The 17,580-nt window shown below is 36.5% G+C and overlaps 1 protein-coding gene across 1 annotated transcript in view; it reads right to left on the bottom strand.

Annotated features, from left to right (window-relative positions):
* LOC133564058 (keratin-associated protein 16-1-like) overlaps positions 1 to 16,238 on the bottom strand; it is a 28,784-nt gene extending 12,546 nt beyond the window's left edge. The window contains exons 1-2 of the mRNA XM_061918138.1: positions 16,197 to 16,238; positions 3,602 to 3,823 (exon numbers count right to left, since the gene is read on the bottom strand). Of these exons, the coding sequence (XP_061774122.1) occupies positions 3,602 to 3,823; positions 16,197 to 16,238 (264 nt within the window). The remainder of the gene's footprint in view (positions 1 to 3,601; positions 3,824 to 16,196) is intronic.
* Positions 16,239 to 17,580: the final 1,342 nt, after the last annotated feature.

Raw genomic sequence — 17,580 nt, forward strand, 5'->3', positions numbered from 1 at the left:
AGATGTACTGCATGACATAGTAAGATGTACTGCATGACATAGTAACATGTACTGCATGACATTATACACTGAAAAAAGTGACTTTTTGGTGCTGTAAACTCTATTAGAGTAACTGTCATGATTTATAAGTAGTATTTTTAACGTTCAATAAGAACTAGAGTTTCTTAAGTAAAATTAAACATTTTATTAACGTAATACATGAATTATGGGGGAAGAGTAAGTTTTACTTATGTTTCCTCATACTATTTAAATGTTTAATAGTTGTACGTACATAAACCTAAAAATATTACATAAACTTTACTCTGAAAATGTAGTGTTTCGAAAGGCATGCACGACGACACATGCGCACGGCACAACAGCACAACGGCACAACAGCACAACAGCACAACAGGCTCTGGCCGACTGGCTCTGCTCCGGTCTTTAGAATGACTTGACAGAGGACTGCAAGGTGGCATTATGGCTCATTCTTGTCTTGCGTTTATAATGTGTTACAGAGTGGATGTTCTCCAGAAATGTGTTTGGTGTGGGTTCACAGAGTGTGGCACATATGGCTGTTGACAAAGTATGCAGTGCAATCTTGTGTGATAAGGAGCTAAAAGCATGCGGCCTCCGGCACGAACACAAGACGGTGTAGAAGTGGCGGCGTTGTCTTGCTGTTGAGCAGTGGTCCCCAACCGCCCGGCCGCTGAATGATCTTGTGTTACATTTTTGATCACCACACTCAGTTTTATACTACATGTCATTAATAAGCGCATGGGTGAGAAGAGGTTGTAAAATTATTAGCGCCCCAGGGCCTTTTCAAGGAAATACGGTATATAAAATTGATTTAAAGTTTTGAGTAAAATGAGGTTCCTGCTGATGAAAAACAAGAAGACTTTACCTAATTTGTTTAAATAAATATAACTTAAAACTTGGATGTAATTAAGTAACTGTTACTTAATATCTTCACAACTGTTGTGTTAATTGGTAAGTAGAATTTACTTGATACTGGCAAGTGAGTGATACTTGATATTGCAGCATTACATTTTACTTCAATCATTTGCGTGCAAATACTTACAATCATTTTTTCAAGTAAATCTTATGAGTTATTTTTTTCAGTGTGGTAACATATACTGTATGCATACTTGCCAACCTTGAGACCTCCGATTTCAGGAGGTGGGGGAGGGCGTGGTCAGGGGTGGGGCGGAGGCGTGGTTGAGGCGGGGGGCGTGGTTAAGAATGGTGGCGTATAATTCACCATTTCCAGTATTTTTTATATATATATATATATATATATATATATATATATATATATATATATATATATATATAAACATATATATATATATATATTTATATATATACATATATATATATAAACATATATATATATTTATATATATACATATATACATATATATAAACATATATATATATATATATATATTTATATGTCTTGATTGGATTATTCAGAGAATAGTGCTCGATACCATGGTAGAGCATAATATGTATGTGTGGGAAAAATCAGAAGACTACTTCATCTCTACAGAACTGTTTCATGAGGGGTTCCCTCAAAATCTCCTGATGATTGAGGGAACCCCTCATGAAACAGTTCTGTAGAGATGAAGTAGTCTTCTGATTTTTCCCCCACACACACACATATATATATATATATATATATATATATATATATATATATATATATATATATATACATATCAATCAATCAATCAATTTTTACTTATATAGCCCTAAATCACTAGTGTCTCAAAGGGCTGCACAAACCACCACGACATCCTCGGTAGGCCCACATAAGGGCAAGGAAAACTCACACCCAGTGGGACATCGGTGACAATAATGTATATATGTATATATATATATATATATATATATATATATATATATATATATATATATATATATATATATATATATATATATATATATATATATATATATATATACATATATACACGCATATTAATTTATATATATGTATGAAATACTTGACTTTCAGTGAATTCTAGCTATATATATTTATTTGATTAGATATAGAAATAAAACAAATAGTTGAATTTCCGACGGCACCTATCAAATACACAGTAATAAAAACACAGTTGTTCTACTCACTGTACTGTGCTTGCTGGTTAGTAAAAAACAACAACAACACTTACCTTTCACTATTTGAGTAACCTTTGTTCTGCCATTTGCTTATTGGCGAGCGATCTCCTAATCCGGGAACATATCCTTCACGGATTTGTTGTAGACATCGGCAAATGAGAAGGGGATGTTGCTTCCAGCTACCAGCATAGCCATCATTGTCTCAGCATAAGTTACACCATCGGGTCTCCATTTTGCGAGGTGAACCATAATAGTGGGTTGTGAACGATGCTGCGCTGCAGACGCTTTGTGTTTCGCTGACCCTTCATGGCTGAGTATATCCCTTCACCGTGTTCAATGGAGAAGTCTGTTCTACAAAATGTACAGGCAACACACCCCTTCCAACTCTCCTGGATAAACTGAAATTCTTGTTTCCAATCTTTCTGGGACTTGCGAGCGTATTTCTTCATTTTGCCCGTCGACGGTGTAATATATTGGGTTGGAGTCAATAACCAGGCGACGTGATGAAGTTACGTCTCTTTACTGTGGGCTTCAGAACAAATGTAAAATATATTTACATTCTATTCTATGTACAGTAGATGGCAGTATTGTCCTGTTTAAGAGGGTCCCAACATTGAGGCAGGTCTCACTCAATGTTGGGGGTCGTGGCCTCCAGCTACGCTTGAATTTCGGGAGATTTTCAGGAGAAAATTTGTCCCGGGAGGTTTTCGGGACAGGCGCTGAATTTCAGGAGTCTCCCGGAAAATACGGGAGGGTTGGCAAGTATGACTGTATGACATCATAGTAACATGTAGTGTATGACATCATAGTAACATGTAGTGTATGACATCATAGTAACATGTAGTGTATGACATCATAGTAACATGTAGTGTATGACATCATAGTAACATGTAGTGTATGACATCATCGTAACATGTAGTGTATGACATCATAGTAACATGTAGTGTATGACATCATAGTAACATGTAGTGTACGACATCATAGTAACATGTAGTGTATGACATCATAGTAACATGTAGTGTATGACATCATAGTAACATGTAGTGTATGACATCATAGTAACATGTAGTGTATGACATCATAGTAACATGTAGTGTATGACATCATAGTAACATGTAGTGTATGACATCATAGTAACATGTAGTGTATGACATCATAGTAACATGTAGTGTATGACATCATCGTAACATGTAGTGTATGACATCATAGTAACATGTAGTGTATGACATCATAGTAACATGTAGTGTATGACATCATAGTAACATGTAGTGTACGACATCATAGTAACATGTAGTGTATGACATCATAGTAACATGTAGTGTATGACATCATAGTAACATGTAGTGTATGACATCATCGTAACATGTAGTGTATGACATCATAGTAACATGTAGTGTACGACATCATAGTAACATGCAGTGTATGACATCATAGTAACATGTAGTGTATGACATCATAGTAACATGTAGTGTATGACATCATAGTAACATGAAGTACTCACCACAGTTTTCATTCTTTTCCTTCTCAGCAGCTCTTTGACTGGATCTTTGACTCGCACACCCTGGTAAGGTCTTGGCCTGCGTGCTGCTGATGAAAAGAGCGACAAAGAATTAATTCCAACACCGAAGTTTGGTAAAAGTATGTCATCAAAATATTCACATCTTTCATAAATCACTGCAGGAAAATGAAAGCTAGATGTTTGGACAAGAGCAGCCGAAGTCAGCTGGGATAGAGTTCACTGTCCTCCTGGCTGACCCCGCCTCCTGAGGAACATGGCTGTTTAAACTCCAAGAGATCTCATCATTGATGACATCATCACATGTTTAAACTCCAAGAGATCTCATCATTGATGACATCATCACATGTTTAAACTCCAAGAGATCTCATCATTGATGACATCATCACATGCTTGGACTCCCAAATATCTCATCATTGATGACATCATCACATGTTTAGACTCCAAATAATCTCATCATTGATGACATCATCACATGTTTGGACTCTAAGATATCTCATCATTGATGACATCATCACATGCTTGGACTCCAAATAATCTCATCATTGATGACATCATCACATGTTTGGACTCCAAGATATCTCATCATTGATGACATCATCACATGTTTAGACTCCAAATGATCTCATCATTGATGTCATCATCACATGTTTGGACTCTAAGATATCTAATCATTGATGACATCATCACATGCTTGGACTCCAAGATATCTCATCATTGATGACATCATCACATGTTTGGACTCCAAGATATCTCATCATTGATGACATCATCACATGTTTGGACTCCAAGATATCTCATCATTGATCACATCATCACATGTTTGGACTCCAAAATATCTCATCATTGATGACATCATCACATGTTTAGACTCCAAATGATCTCATCATTGATCACATCATCACATGTTTGGACTCCAAAATATCTCATCATTGATGACATCATCACATGCTTGGACTCCAAAATATCTCATCATTGATGACATCATCACATGTTTGGACTCCAAGATATCTCATCATTGATGACATCATCACATGTTTGGACTCCAAAATATCTCATCATTGATGACATCATCACATGTTTAGACTCCAAAATATCTCATCATTGATGACATCATCACATGTTTAGACTCCAAATAATCTCATCATTGATGACATCATCACATGTTTAGACTCCAAATGATCTCATCATTGATGACGTCATCACATGTTTGGACTCTAAGATATCTCATCATTGATGACATCATCGCATGTTTGGACTCCAAAATATCTCATCATTGATGACATCATCACATGCTTGGACTCCAAGATATCTCATCATTGATGACATCATCACATGTTTGGACTCCAAAATATGTCATCATTGATGACATCATCACATGTTTGGACTCCAAGATATCTCATCATTGATGACATCATCACATGTTTGGACTCCAAGATATCTCATCATTGATGACATCATCACATGCTTGGACTCCAAAATATCTCATCATTGATCACATCATCACATGCTTGGACTCTAAGATATCTCATCATTGATGACATCATCACACGTTTAGACTCCAAATGATCTCATCATTGATGACATCATCACATGTTTGGACTCTAAGATATCTCATCATTGATGACATCATCGCATGTTTGGACTCCAAGATATCTCGTCATTGATGACATCATCACATGCTTGGACTCCAAAATATCTCATCATTGATGACATCATCACATGTTTGGACTCCAAGATATCTCATCATTGATGACATCATCACATGCTTGGACTCCAAAATATCTCATCATTGATGACATCATCACATGTTTGGACTCCAAGATATCTCATCATTGATGACATCATCACATGCTTGGACTCCAAGATATCTCATCATAGATGACATCATCACATGTTTGGACTCTAAGATGTCTAATCATTGATGACATCATCACATGTTTAGACTCCAAATAATCTCATCATTGATGACATCATCACATGTTTAGACTCCAAATAATCTCATCATTGATGACATCATCACATGCTTGGACTCCAAGATATCTCATCATAGATGACATCATCACATGTTTGGACTCCAAGATATCTCATCATAGATGACATCATCACATGTTTGGACTCTAAGATGTCTAATCATTGATGACATCATCACATGTTTAGACTCCAAATAATCTCATCATTGATGATATCATCACATGCTTGGACTCCAAAATATCTCATCATAGATGACATCATCACATGTTTGGACTCCAAGATATCTCATCATTGATGACATCATCACATGTTTGGACTCCAAGATATCTCATCATTGATGACATCATCACATGCTTGGACTCCAAGATATCTCATCATTGATGACATCATCACATGTTTGGACTCCAAGATATCTCATCATTGATGACATCATCACATGCTTGGACTCCAAAATATCTCATCATTGATCACATCATCACATGCTTGGACTCCAAGATATCTCATCATTGATGACATCATCACATGTTTAGACTCCAAATGATCTCATCATTGATGACATCATCACATGTTTGGACTCTAAGATATCTCATCATTGATGACATCATCGCATGTTTGGACTCCAAGATATCTCATCATTGATGACATCATCACATGCTTGGACTCCAAGATATCTCATCATGGATGACATCATCACATGTTTGGACTCTAAGATGTCTAATCATTGATGACATCATCACATGTTTAGACTCCAAATAATCTCATCATTGATGACATCATCACATGTTTAGACTCCAAATAATCTCATCATTGATGATATCATCACATGTTTGGACTCCAAGATATCTCATCATTGATGACATCATCACATGTTTAGACTCCAAATGATCTCATCATTGATGACATCATCACATGTTTGGACTCCAAGATATCTCATCATTGATGACATCATCACATGTTTGGACTCCAAGATATCTCATCATTGATGACATCATCACATGCTTGGACTCCAAAATATCTCATCATTGATGACATCATCACATGCTTGGACTCTAAGATATCTCATCATTGATGACATCATCACATGTTTAGATTCCAAATGATCTCATCATTGATGACATCATCACATGTTTGGACTCTAAGATATCTCATCATTGATGACATCATCGCATGTTTGGACTCCAAGATATCTCGTCATTGATGACATCATCACATGCTTGGACTCCAAAATATCTCATCATTGATGACATCATCACATGTTTGGACTCCAAGATATCTCATCATTGATGACATCATCACATGCTTGGACTCCAAAATATCTCATCATTGATGACATCATCACATGTTTGGACTCCAAGATATCTCATCATTGATGACATCATCACATGTTTGGACTCCAAGATATCTCATCATAGATGACATCATCACATGTTTGGACTCTAAGATGTCTAATCATTGATGACATCATCACATGTTTAGACTCCAAATAATCTCATCATTGATGATATCATCACATGCTTGGACTCCAAGATATCTCATCATAGATGACATCATCACATGTTTGGACTCCAAGATATCTCATCATTGATGACATCATCACATGTTTGGACTCTAAGATGTCTAATCATTGATGACATCATCACATGTTTAGACTCCAAATAATCTCATCATTGATGATATCATCACATGCTTGGACTCCAAGATATCTCATCATAGATGACATCATCACATGTTTGGACTCTAAGATGTCTAATCATTGATGACATCATCACATGTTTAGACTCCAAATAATCTCATCATTGATGATATCATCACATGCTTGGACTCCAAAATATCTCATCATAGATGACATCATCACATGTTTGGACTCCAAGATATCTCATCATTGATGACATCATCACATGTTAGGACTCCAAGATATCTCATCATTGATGACATCATCACATGCTTGGACTCCAAGATATCTCATCATTGATGACATCATCACATGTTTGGACTCCAAGATATCTCATCATTGATGACATCATCACATGCTTGGACTCCAAAATATCTCATCATTGATGACATCATCACATGCTTGGACTCCAAGATATCTCATCATAGATGACATCATCACATGTTTGGACTCCAAGATATCTCATCATTGATGACATCATCACATGTTAGGACTCCAAGATATCTCATCATTGATGACATCATCACATGTTAGGACTCCAAGATATCTCATCATTGATGACATCATCACATGCTTGGACTCCAAAATATCTCATCATAGATGACATCATCACATGTTTGGACTCCAAGATATCTCATCATTGATGACATCATCACATGTTAGGACTCCAAGATATCTCATCATTGATGACATCATCACATGCTTGGACTCCAAGATATCTCATCATTGATGACATCATCACATGTTTGGACTCCAAGATATCTCATCATTGATGACATCATCACATGCTTGGACTCCAAAATATCTCATCATTGATGACATCATCACATGCTTGGACTCCAAGATATCTCATCATTGATGACATCATCACATGTTTAGACTCCAAATGATCTCATCATTGATGACATCATCACATGCTTGGACTCCAAGATATCTCATCATGGATGACATCATCACATGTTTGGACTCTAAGATGTCTAATCATTGATGACATCATCACATGTTTAGACTCCAAATAATCTCATCATTGATGATATCATCACATGTTTGGACTCCAAGATATCTCATCATTGATGACATCATCACATGTTTGGACTCCAAGATATCTCATCATTGATGACATCATCACATGCTTGGACTCCAAAATATCTCATCATTGATGACATCATCACATGTTTGGACTCCAAGATATCTCATCATTGATGACATCATCACATGCTTGGACTCCAAAATATCTCATCATTGATGACATCATCACATGTTTGGACTCTAAGATGTCTAATCATTGATGACATCATCACATGTTTAGACTCCAAATGATCTCATCATTGATGACATCATCACATGTTTGGACTCCAAGATATCTCATCATTGATGACATCATCACATGTTTAGACTCCAAATGATCTCATCATTGATGACATCATCACATGTTTGGACTCTAAGATATCTCATCATTGATGACATCATCGCATGTTTGGACTCCAAGATATCTCATCATTGATGACATCATCACATGTTTGGACTCCAAAATATCTCATCATTGATGACATCATCACATGTTTGGACTCCAAGATATCTCATCATTGATGACATCATCACATGTTTGGACTCCAAGATATCTCATCATTGATGACATCATCACATGTTTGGACTCCAAGATATCTCATCATTGATGACATCATCACATGTTTGGACTCCAAGATATCTCATCATTGATGACATCATCACATGTTTGGACTCCAAGATATCTCATCATTGATGACATCATCACATGTTTGGACTCCAAGATATCTCATCATTGATGACATCATCACATGTTTGGACTCCAAGATATCTCATCATTGATGACATCATCACATGTTTGGACTCCAAAATATCTCATCATTGATGACATCATCACATGTTTGGACTCCAAGATATCTCATCATTGATGACATCATCACATGTTTGGACTCCAAGATATCTCATCATTGATGACATCATCACATGTTTGGACTCCAAGATATCTCATCATTGATGACATCATCACATGTTTGGACTCTAAGATATCTCATCATTGATGACATCATCACATGTTTAGACTCCAAATGATCTCATCATTGATGACGTCATCACATGTTTGGACTCTAAGATATCTCATCATTGATGACATCATCGCATGTTTGGACTCCAAGATATCTCATCATTGATGACATCATCACATGCTTGGACTCCAAAATATCTCATCATTGATGACATCATCACATGTTTGGACTCCAAGATATCTCATCATTGATGACATCATCACATGCTTGGACTCCAAAATATCTCATCATTGATGACATCATCACATGTTTGGACTCCAAGATATCTCATCATTGATGACATCATCACATGCTTGGACTCCAAGATATCTCATCATAGATGACATCATCACATGTTTGGACTCTAAGATGTCTAATCATTGATGACATCATCACATGTTTAGACTCCAAATAATCTCATCATTGATGACATCATCACATGTTTAGACTCCAAGATATCTCATCATTGATGACATCATCACATGCTTGGACTCCAAAATATCTCATCATTGATGACATCATCACATGTTTGGACTCTAAGATGTCTAATCATTGATGACATCATCACATGTTTAGACTCCAAATAATCTCATCATTGATGATATCATCACATGTTTGGACTCCAAGATATCTCATCATTGATGACATCATCACATGTTTAGACTCCAAATGATCTCATCATTGATGACATCATCACATGTTTGGACTCCAAGATATCTCATCATTGATGACATCATCACATGTTTGGACTCCAAGATATCTCATCATTGATGACATCATCACATGCTTGGACTCCAAAATATCTCATCATTGATCACATCATCACATGCTTGGACTCCAAGATATCTCATCATTGATGACATCATCACATGTTTAGACTCCAAATGATCTCATCATTGATGACATCATCACATGTTTGGACTCTAAGATATCTCATCATTGATGACATCATCGCATGTTTGGACTCCAAGATATCTCATCATTGATGACATCATCACATGCTTGGACTCCAAGATATCTCATCATGGATGACATCATCACATGTTTGGACTCTAAGATGTCTAATCATTGATGACATCATCACATGTTTAGACTCCAAATAATCTCATCATTGATGACATCATCACATGTTTAGACTCCAAATAATCTCATCATTGATGATATCATCACATGTTTGGACTCCAAGATATCTCATCATTGATGACATCATCACATGTTTAGACTCCAAATGATCTCATCATTGATGACATCATCACATGTTTGGACTCCAAGATATCTCATCATTGATGACATCATCACATGTTTGGACTCCAAGATATCTCATCATTGATGACATCATCACATGCTTGGACTCCAAAATATCTCATCATTGATGACATCATCACATGCTTGGACTCTAAGATATCTCATCATTGATGACATCATCACATGTTTAGATTCCAAATGATCTCATCATTGATGACATCATCACATGTTTGGACTCTAAGATATCTCATCATTGATGACATCATCGCATGTTTGGACTCCAAGATATCTCGTCATTGATGACATCATCACATGCTTGGACTCCAAAATATCTCATCATTGATGACATCATCACATGTTTGGACTCCAAGATATCTCATCATTGATGACATCATCACATGCTTGGACTCCAAAATATCTCATCATTGATGACATCATCACATGTTTGGACTCCAAGATATCTCATCATTGATGACATCATCACATGTTTGGACTCCAAGATATCTCATCATAGATGACATCATCACATGTTTGGACTCTAAGATGTCTAATCATTGATGACATCATCACATGTTTAGACTCCAAATAATCTCATCATTGATGATATCATCACATGCTTGGACTCCAAGATATCTCATCATAGATGACATCATCACATGTTTGGACTCCAAGATATCTCATCATTGATGACATCATCACATGTTTGGACTCTAAGATGTCTAATCATTGATGACATCATCACATGTTTAGACTCCAAATAATCTCATCATTGATGATATCATCACATGCTTGGACTCCAAGATATCTCATCATAGATGACATCATCACATGTTTGGACTCTAAGATGTCTAATCATTGATGACATCATCACATGTTTAGACTCCAAATAATCTCATCATTGATGATATCATCACATGCTTGGACTCCAAAATATCTCATCATAGATGACATCATCACATGTTTGGACTCCAAGATATCTCATCATTGATGACATCATCACATGTTAGGACTCCAAGATATCTCATCATTGATGACATCATCACATGCTTGGACTCCAAGATATCTCATCATTGATGACATCATCACATGTTTGGACTCCAAGATATCTCATCATTGATGACATCATCACATGCTTGGACTCCAAAATATCTCATCATTGATGACATCATCACATGCTTGGACTCCAAGATATCTCATCATAGATGACATCATCACATGTTTGGACTCCAAGATATCTCATCATTGATGACATCATCACATGTTAGGACTCCAAGATATCTCATCATTGATGACATCATCACATGTTAGGACTCCAAGATATCTCATCATTGATGACATCATCACATGCTTGGACTCCAAAATATCTCATCATAGATGACATCATCACATGTTTGGACTCCAAGATATCTCATCATTGATGACATCATCACATGTTAGGACTCCAAGATATCTCATCATTGATGACATCATCACATGCTTGGACTCCAAGATATCTCATCATTGATGACATCATCACATGTTTGGACTCCAAGATATCTCATCATTGATGACATCATCACATGCTTGGACTCCAAAATATCTCATCATTGATGACATCATCACATGCTTGGACTCCAAGATATCTCATCATTGATGACATCATCACATGTTTAGACTCCAAATGATCTCATCATTGATGACATCATCACATGCTTGGACTCCAAGATATCTCATCATGGATGACATCATCACATGTTTGGACTCTAAGATGTCTAATCATTGATGACATCATCACATGTTTAGACTCCAAATAATCTCATCATTGATGATATCATCACATGTTTGGACTCCAAGATATCTCATCATTGATGACATCATCACATGTTTGGACTCCAAGATATCTCATCATTGATGACATCATCACATGCTTGGACTCCAAAATATCTCATCATTGATGACATCATCACATGTTTGGACTCCAAGATATCTCATCATTGATGACATCATCACATGCTTGGACTCCAAAATATCTCATCATTGATGACATCATCACATGTTTGGACTCTAAGATGTCTAATCATTGATGACATCATCACATGTTTAGACTCCAAATGATCTCATCATTGATGACATCATCACATGTTTGGACTCCAAGATATCTCATCATTGATGACATCATCACATGTTTAGACTCCAAATGATCTCATCATTGATGACATCATCACATGTTTGGACTCTAAGATATCTCATCATTGATGACATCATCGCATGTTTGGACTCCAAGATATCTCATCATTGATGACATCATCACATGTTTGGACTCCAAAATATCTCATCATTGATGACATCATCACATGTTTGGACTCCAAGATATCTCATCATTGATGACATCATCACATGTTTGGACTCCAAGATATCTCATCATTGATGACATCATCACATGTTTGGACTCCAAGATATCTCATCATTGATGACATCATCACATGTTTGGACTCCAAGATATCTCATCATTGATGACATCATCACATGTTTGGACTCCAAGATACCTCATCATTGATGACATCATCACATGTTTGGACTCCAAGATATCTCATCATTGATGACATCATCACATGTTTGGACTCCAAGATATCTCATCATTGATGACATCATCACATGTTTGGACTCCAAAATATCTCATCATTGATGACATCATCACATGTTTGGACTCCAAGATATCTCATCATTGATGACATCATCACATGTTTGGACTCCAAGATATCTCATCATTGATGACATCATCACATGTTTGGACTCCAAGATATCTCATCATTGATGACATCATCACATGTTTGGACTCTAAGATATCTCATCATTGATGACATCATCACATGTTTAGACTCCAAATGATCTCATCATTGATGACGTCATCACATGTTTGGACTCTAAGATATCTCATCATTGATGACATCATCGCATGTTTGGACTCCAAGATATCTCATCATTGATGACATCATCACATGCTTGGACTCCAAAATATCTCATCATTGATGACATCATCACATGTTTGGACTCCAAGATATCTCATCATTGATGACATCATCACATGCTTGGACTCCAAAATATCTCATCATTGATGACATCATCACATGTTTGGACTCCAAGATATCTCATCATTGATGACATCATCACATGCTTGGACTCCAAGATATCTCATCATAGATGACATCATCACATGTTTGGACTCTAAGATGTCTAATCATTGATGACATCATCACATGTTTAGACTCCAAATAATCTCATCATTGATGACATCATCACATGTTTAGACTCCAAGATATCTCATCATTGATGACATCATCACATGCTTGGACTCCAAAATATCTCATCATTGATGACATCATCACATGTTTGGACTCTAAGATGTCTAATCATTGATGACATCATCACATGTTTAGACTCCAAATGATCTCATCATTGATGACATCATCACATGTTTGGACTCCAAGATATCTCATCATTGATGACATCATCACATGTTTAGACTCCAAATGATCTCATCATTGATGACATCATCACATGCTTGGACTCCAAAATATCTCATCATTGATGACATCATCACATGTTTGGACTCTAAGATGTCTAATCATTGATGACATCATCACATGTTTGGACTCCAAATGATCTCATCATTGATGACATCATCACATGTTTGGACTCCAAATGATCTCATCATTGATGACATCATCACATGTTTGGACTCCAAGATATCTCATCATTGATGACATCATCACATGTTTGGACTCTAAGATATCTAATCATTGATGACATCATCACATGCTTGGACTCCAAAATATCTCATCATTGATGACATCATCACATGCTTGGACTCTAAGATATCTCATCATTGATGACATCATCACATGTTTGGACTCCAAGATATCTCATCATTGATGACATCATCACCTGTTTGGACTCTAAGATATCTAATCATTGATGACATCATCACATGCTTGGACTCCAAAATATCTCATCATTGATGACATCATCACATGCTTGGACTCTAAGATATCTCATCATTGATGACATCATCACATGTTTGGACTCCAAAATATCTCATCATTGATGACATCATCACATGCTTGGACTCCAAAATATCTCATCATTGATGACATCATCACATGTTTGGACTCCAAGATATCTCATCATTGATGACATCATCACATGCTTGGACTCCAAAATATCTCATCATTGATGACATCATCACATGCTTGGACTCTAAGATATCTCATCATTGATGACATCATCACATGCTTGGACTCTAAGATATCTCATCATTGATGACATCATCACATGCTTGGACTCTAAGATATCTCATCATTGATGACATCATCACATGCTTGGACTCTAAGATATCTCATCAATGATGACATCATCACATGCTTGGACTCTAAGATATCTAACCGTTGATTAGATATCTCACTCTAAAAGTGATAGCAAAAAAGCATTAGTGAAATAAATATTAATAATACAAAAATGACAATGAACATTATTACACTACAAATGTATCAATACAAATACCAATAGTAATAATACTATTGATAATGAACGGTAGCAATAATGTACCTCTATTATCAACAATACAGTTGTTCAAATGCAACAATACATATATGTCATGATAACTACAGATACAAAAGAAAGCAGTTAAATGGAGGGGAAGAAAAACAGCCAACTATTTTAACCTTGTAGATTGTTGTTTTAACAATAGGTTAAGCTTTGTCAGTGTGCCATGTGTTACCCAGTTTACCCTGTGCATGAGTGTATGTAAGTATATGTACTTGTATATGTACAGTATGTGTATATGTATGTTTGTACAGTGAATGTATATGTACAGTATGTGTATATGTATGTTTGTACAGTGAATGTATATGTACAGTATGTGTATATGTATGTTTGTACAGTGAATGTATATGTACAGTATGTGTATGTTTGTACAGTGAATGTATATGTACAGTATGTGTATGTTTGTACAGTGAATGTATATGTACAGTATGTGTATGTTTGTACAGTGAATGTATATGTACAGTATGTATATGTATGTTTGTACAGTGAATGTATATGTACAGTATGTGTATGTTTGTACAGTGAATGTATATGTACAGTGTGTATATATGTATGTTTGTACAGTGAATGTATATGTACAGTATGTGTATATGTATGTTTGTGCAGTGAATGTATATGTACAGTATGTGTATATGTATGTTTGTGCAGTGAATGTATATGTACAGTATGTGTATGTGTATGTTTGTACAGTGAATGTATATGTACAGTATGTGTATACGTATGTTTGTGCAGTGAATGTATATGTACAGTATGTGTATATGTATGTTTGTACAGTGAATGTATATGTACAGTATGTGTATGTGTATGTTTGTACAGTGAATGTATATGTACAGTATGTGTATATGTATGTTTGTACAGTGAATGTATATGTACAATATGTGCATATGTATATGCACAGTATGTGTATATGTAAGCCAAAACCATTTATCAACAACACCCAGAAACGCTTCGCTGGGCCCGAGCTTATCTAAGATGGACTGATGCAAAGTGGAAAAGTGTTCTGTGGTCTGACGAGTCCACATTTCAAATTATATTTGGAAACTGTGGATGCCGCGTCCCCCGTAATGAAGAGGAGATGAACCATGGGGACTGTTCTAGGGTGAAAGTGTTCTAGTCAGCATGTGTGATGGTATGGGGGTGTATTAGTGATTGTTGTAGGGTGAAAGTGTTCTAGGCAGCATGTGTGATGGTATGGAGGTGTATTAGTGGCCAAAGCATGGGTAACTTACACATCTGTGAAGGCACCATTAATGCTGAAAGGTACATACAGCTTTTGGAGCAACATATGTCGTTATCATGGACGCCCCTGCTTATTTCAGTAAGACAATGCCAAGCCAGGTGTTACAACAGTGTGGCTTCATAGTAAAAGAGTGCGGGTACTAGACTGGCCTGCCTGTAGTCCAGACATTGAAAATGTGTGAAGGCTGAAATATGAGGCAGGAGACTGTTGAACAACTTAAGCTGTACATCAAGCAAGAATGGGAAAGAATTCCACTTAAAAAATGTGTCTCCTCAGTTCCCAAACCTGCACTGAGTGTTGTTCAAAGGAAAGGCCATGTAACACACTGGTAAAAATGTAACACACTGGTCAAAATGTAACGCATTGGTCAAAATGTAACACACTGGTAAAAATGTAACACACTGGTCAAAATGTAACGCACTGGTCAAAACGTAACACACTGGTAAAAATGTAACACACTGGTCAAAATGTAACGCACTGGTCAAAATGTAATACACTGGTCAAAATGTAACACACTGGTCAAAATGTAATGCACTGGTCAAAACGTAACACACTGGTCCAAATGTAACACACTGGTCAAAATGTAACACACTGGTCAAAATGTAACACACTGGTAAAAATGTAACACACCGGTCAAAATGTAACACATTGGTCCAAATGTAACACACTGGTCAAAATGTAACACACTGGTAAAAATGTAACACACTGGTCCAAATGTAACACACTGGTCCAAATGTAACACACTGGTCAAAATGTAACACACTTGTCCAAATGTAACGCACTGGTCCAAATGTAACACACTGGTCAAAATGTAACACACTGGTCCAAATGTAACGCGCTGGTCCAAATGTAACACACTGGTCCAAATGTAACACACTGGTCCAAATGTAACACACCGGTCCAAATGTAACACACTGGTCCAAATGTAACACACTGGTCAAAATGTAACACACTGGTCCAAATGTAACACACTGGTCCAAATGTAACACACTGGTCCGAATGTAACACACTGGTCCAAATGTAACACACTGGTCCAAATGTAACACACTGGTCCAAATGTAACACACTTGTCCAAATGTAACACACTGGTCCAAATGTAACACACCGGTCAAAATGTAACACACTGGTCCAAATGTAACACACTGGTCCAAATGTAACACGCTGGTCCAAATGTAACACACTGGTC

This window comes from Nerophis ophidion, linkage group LG13 (assembly GCF_033978795.1).
Source record: "Nerophis ophidion isolate RoL-2023_Sa linkage group LG13, RoL_Noph_v1.0, whole genome shotgun sequence".
NCBI lineage: Eukaryota > Metazoa > Chordata > Actinopteri > Syngnathiformes > Syngnathidae > Nerophis > Nerophis ophidion.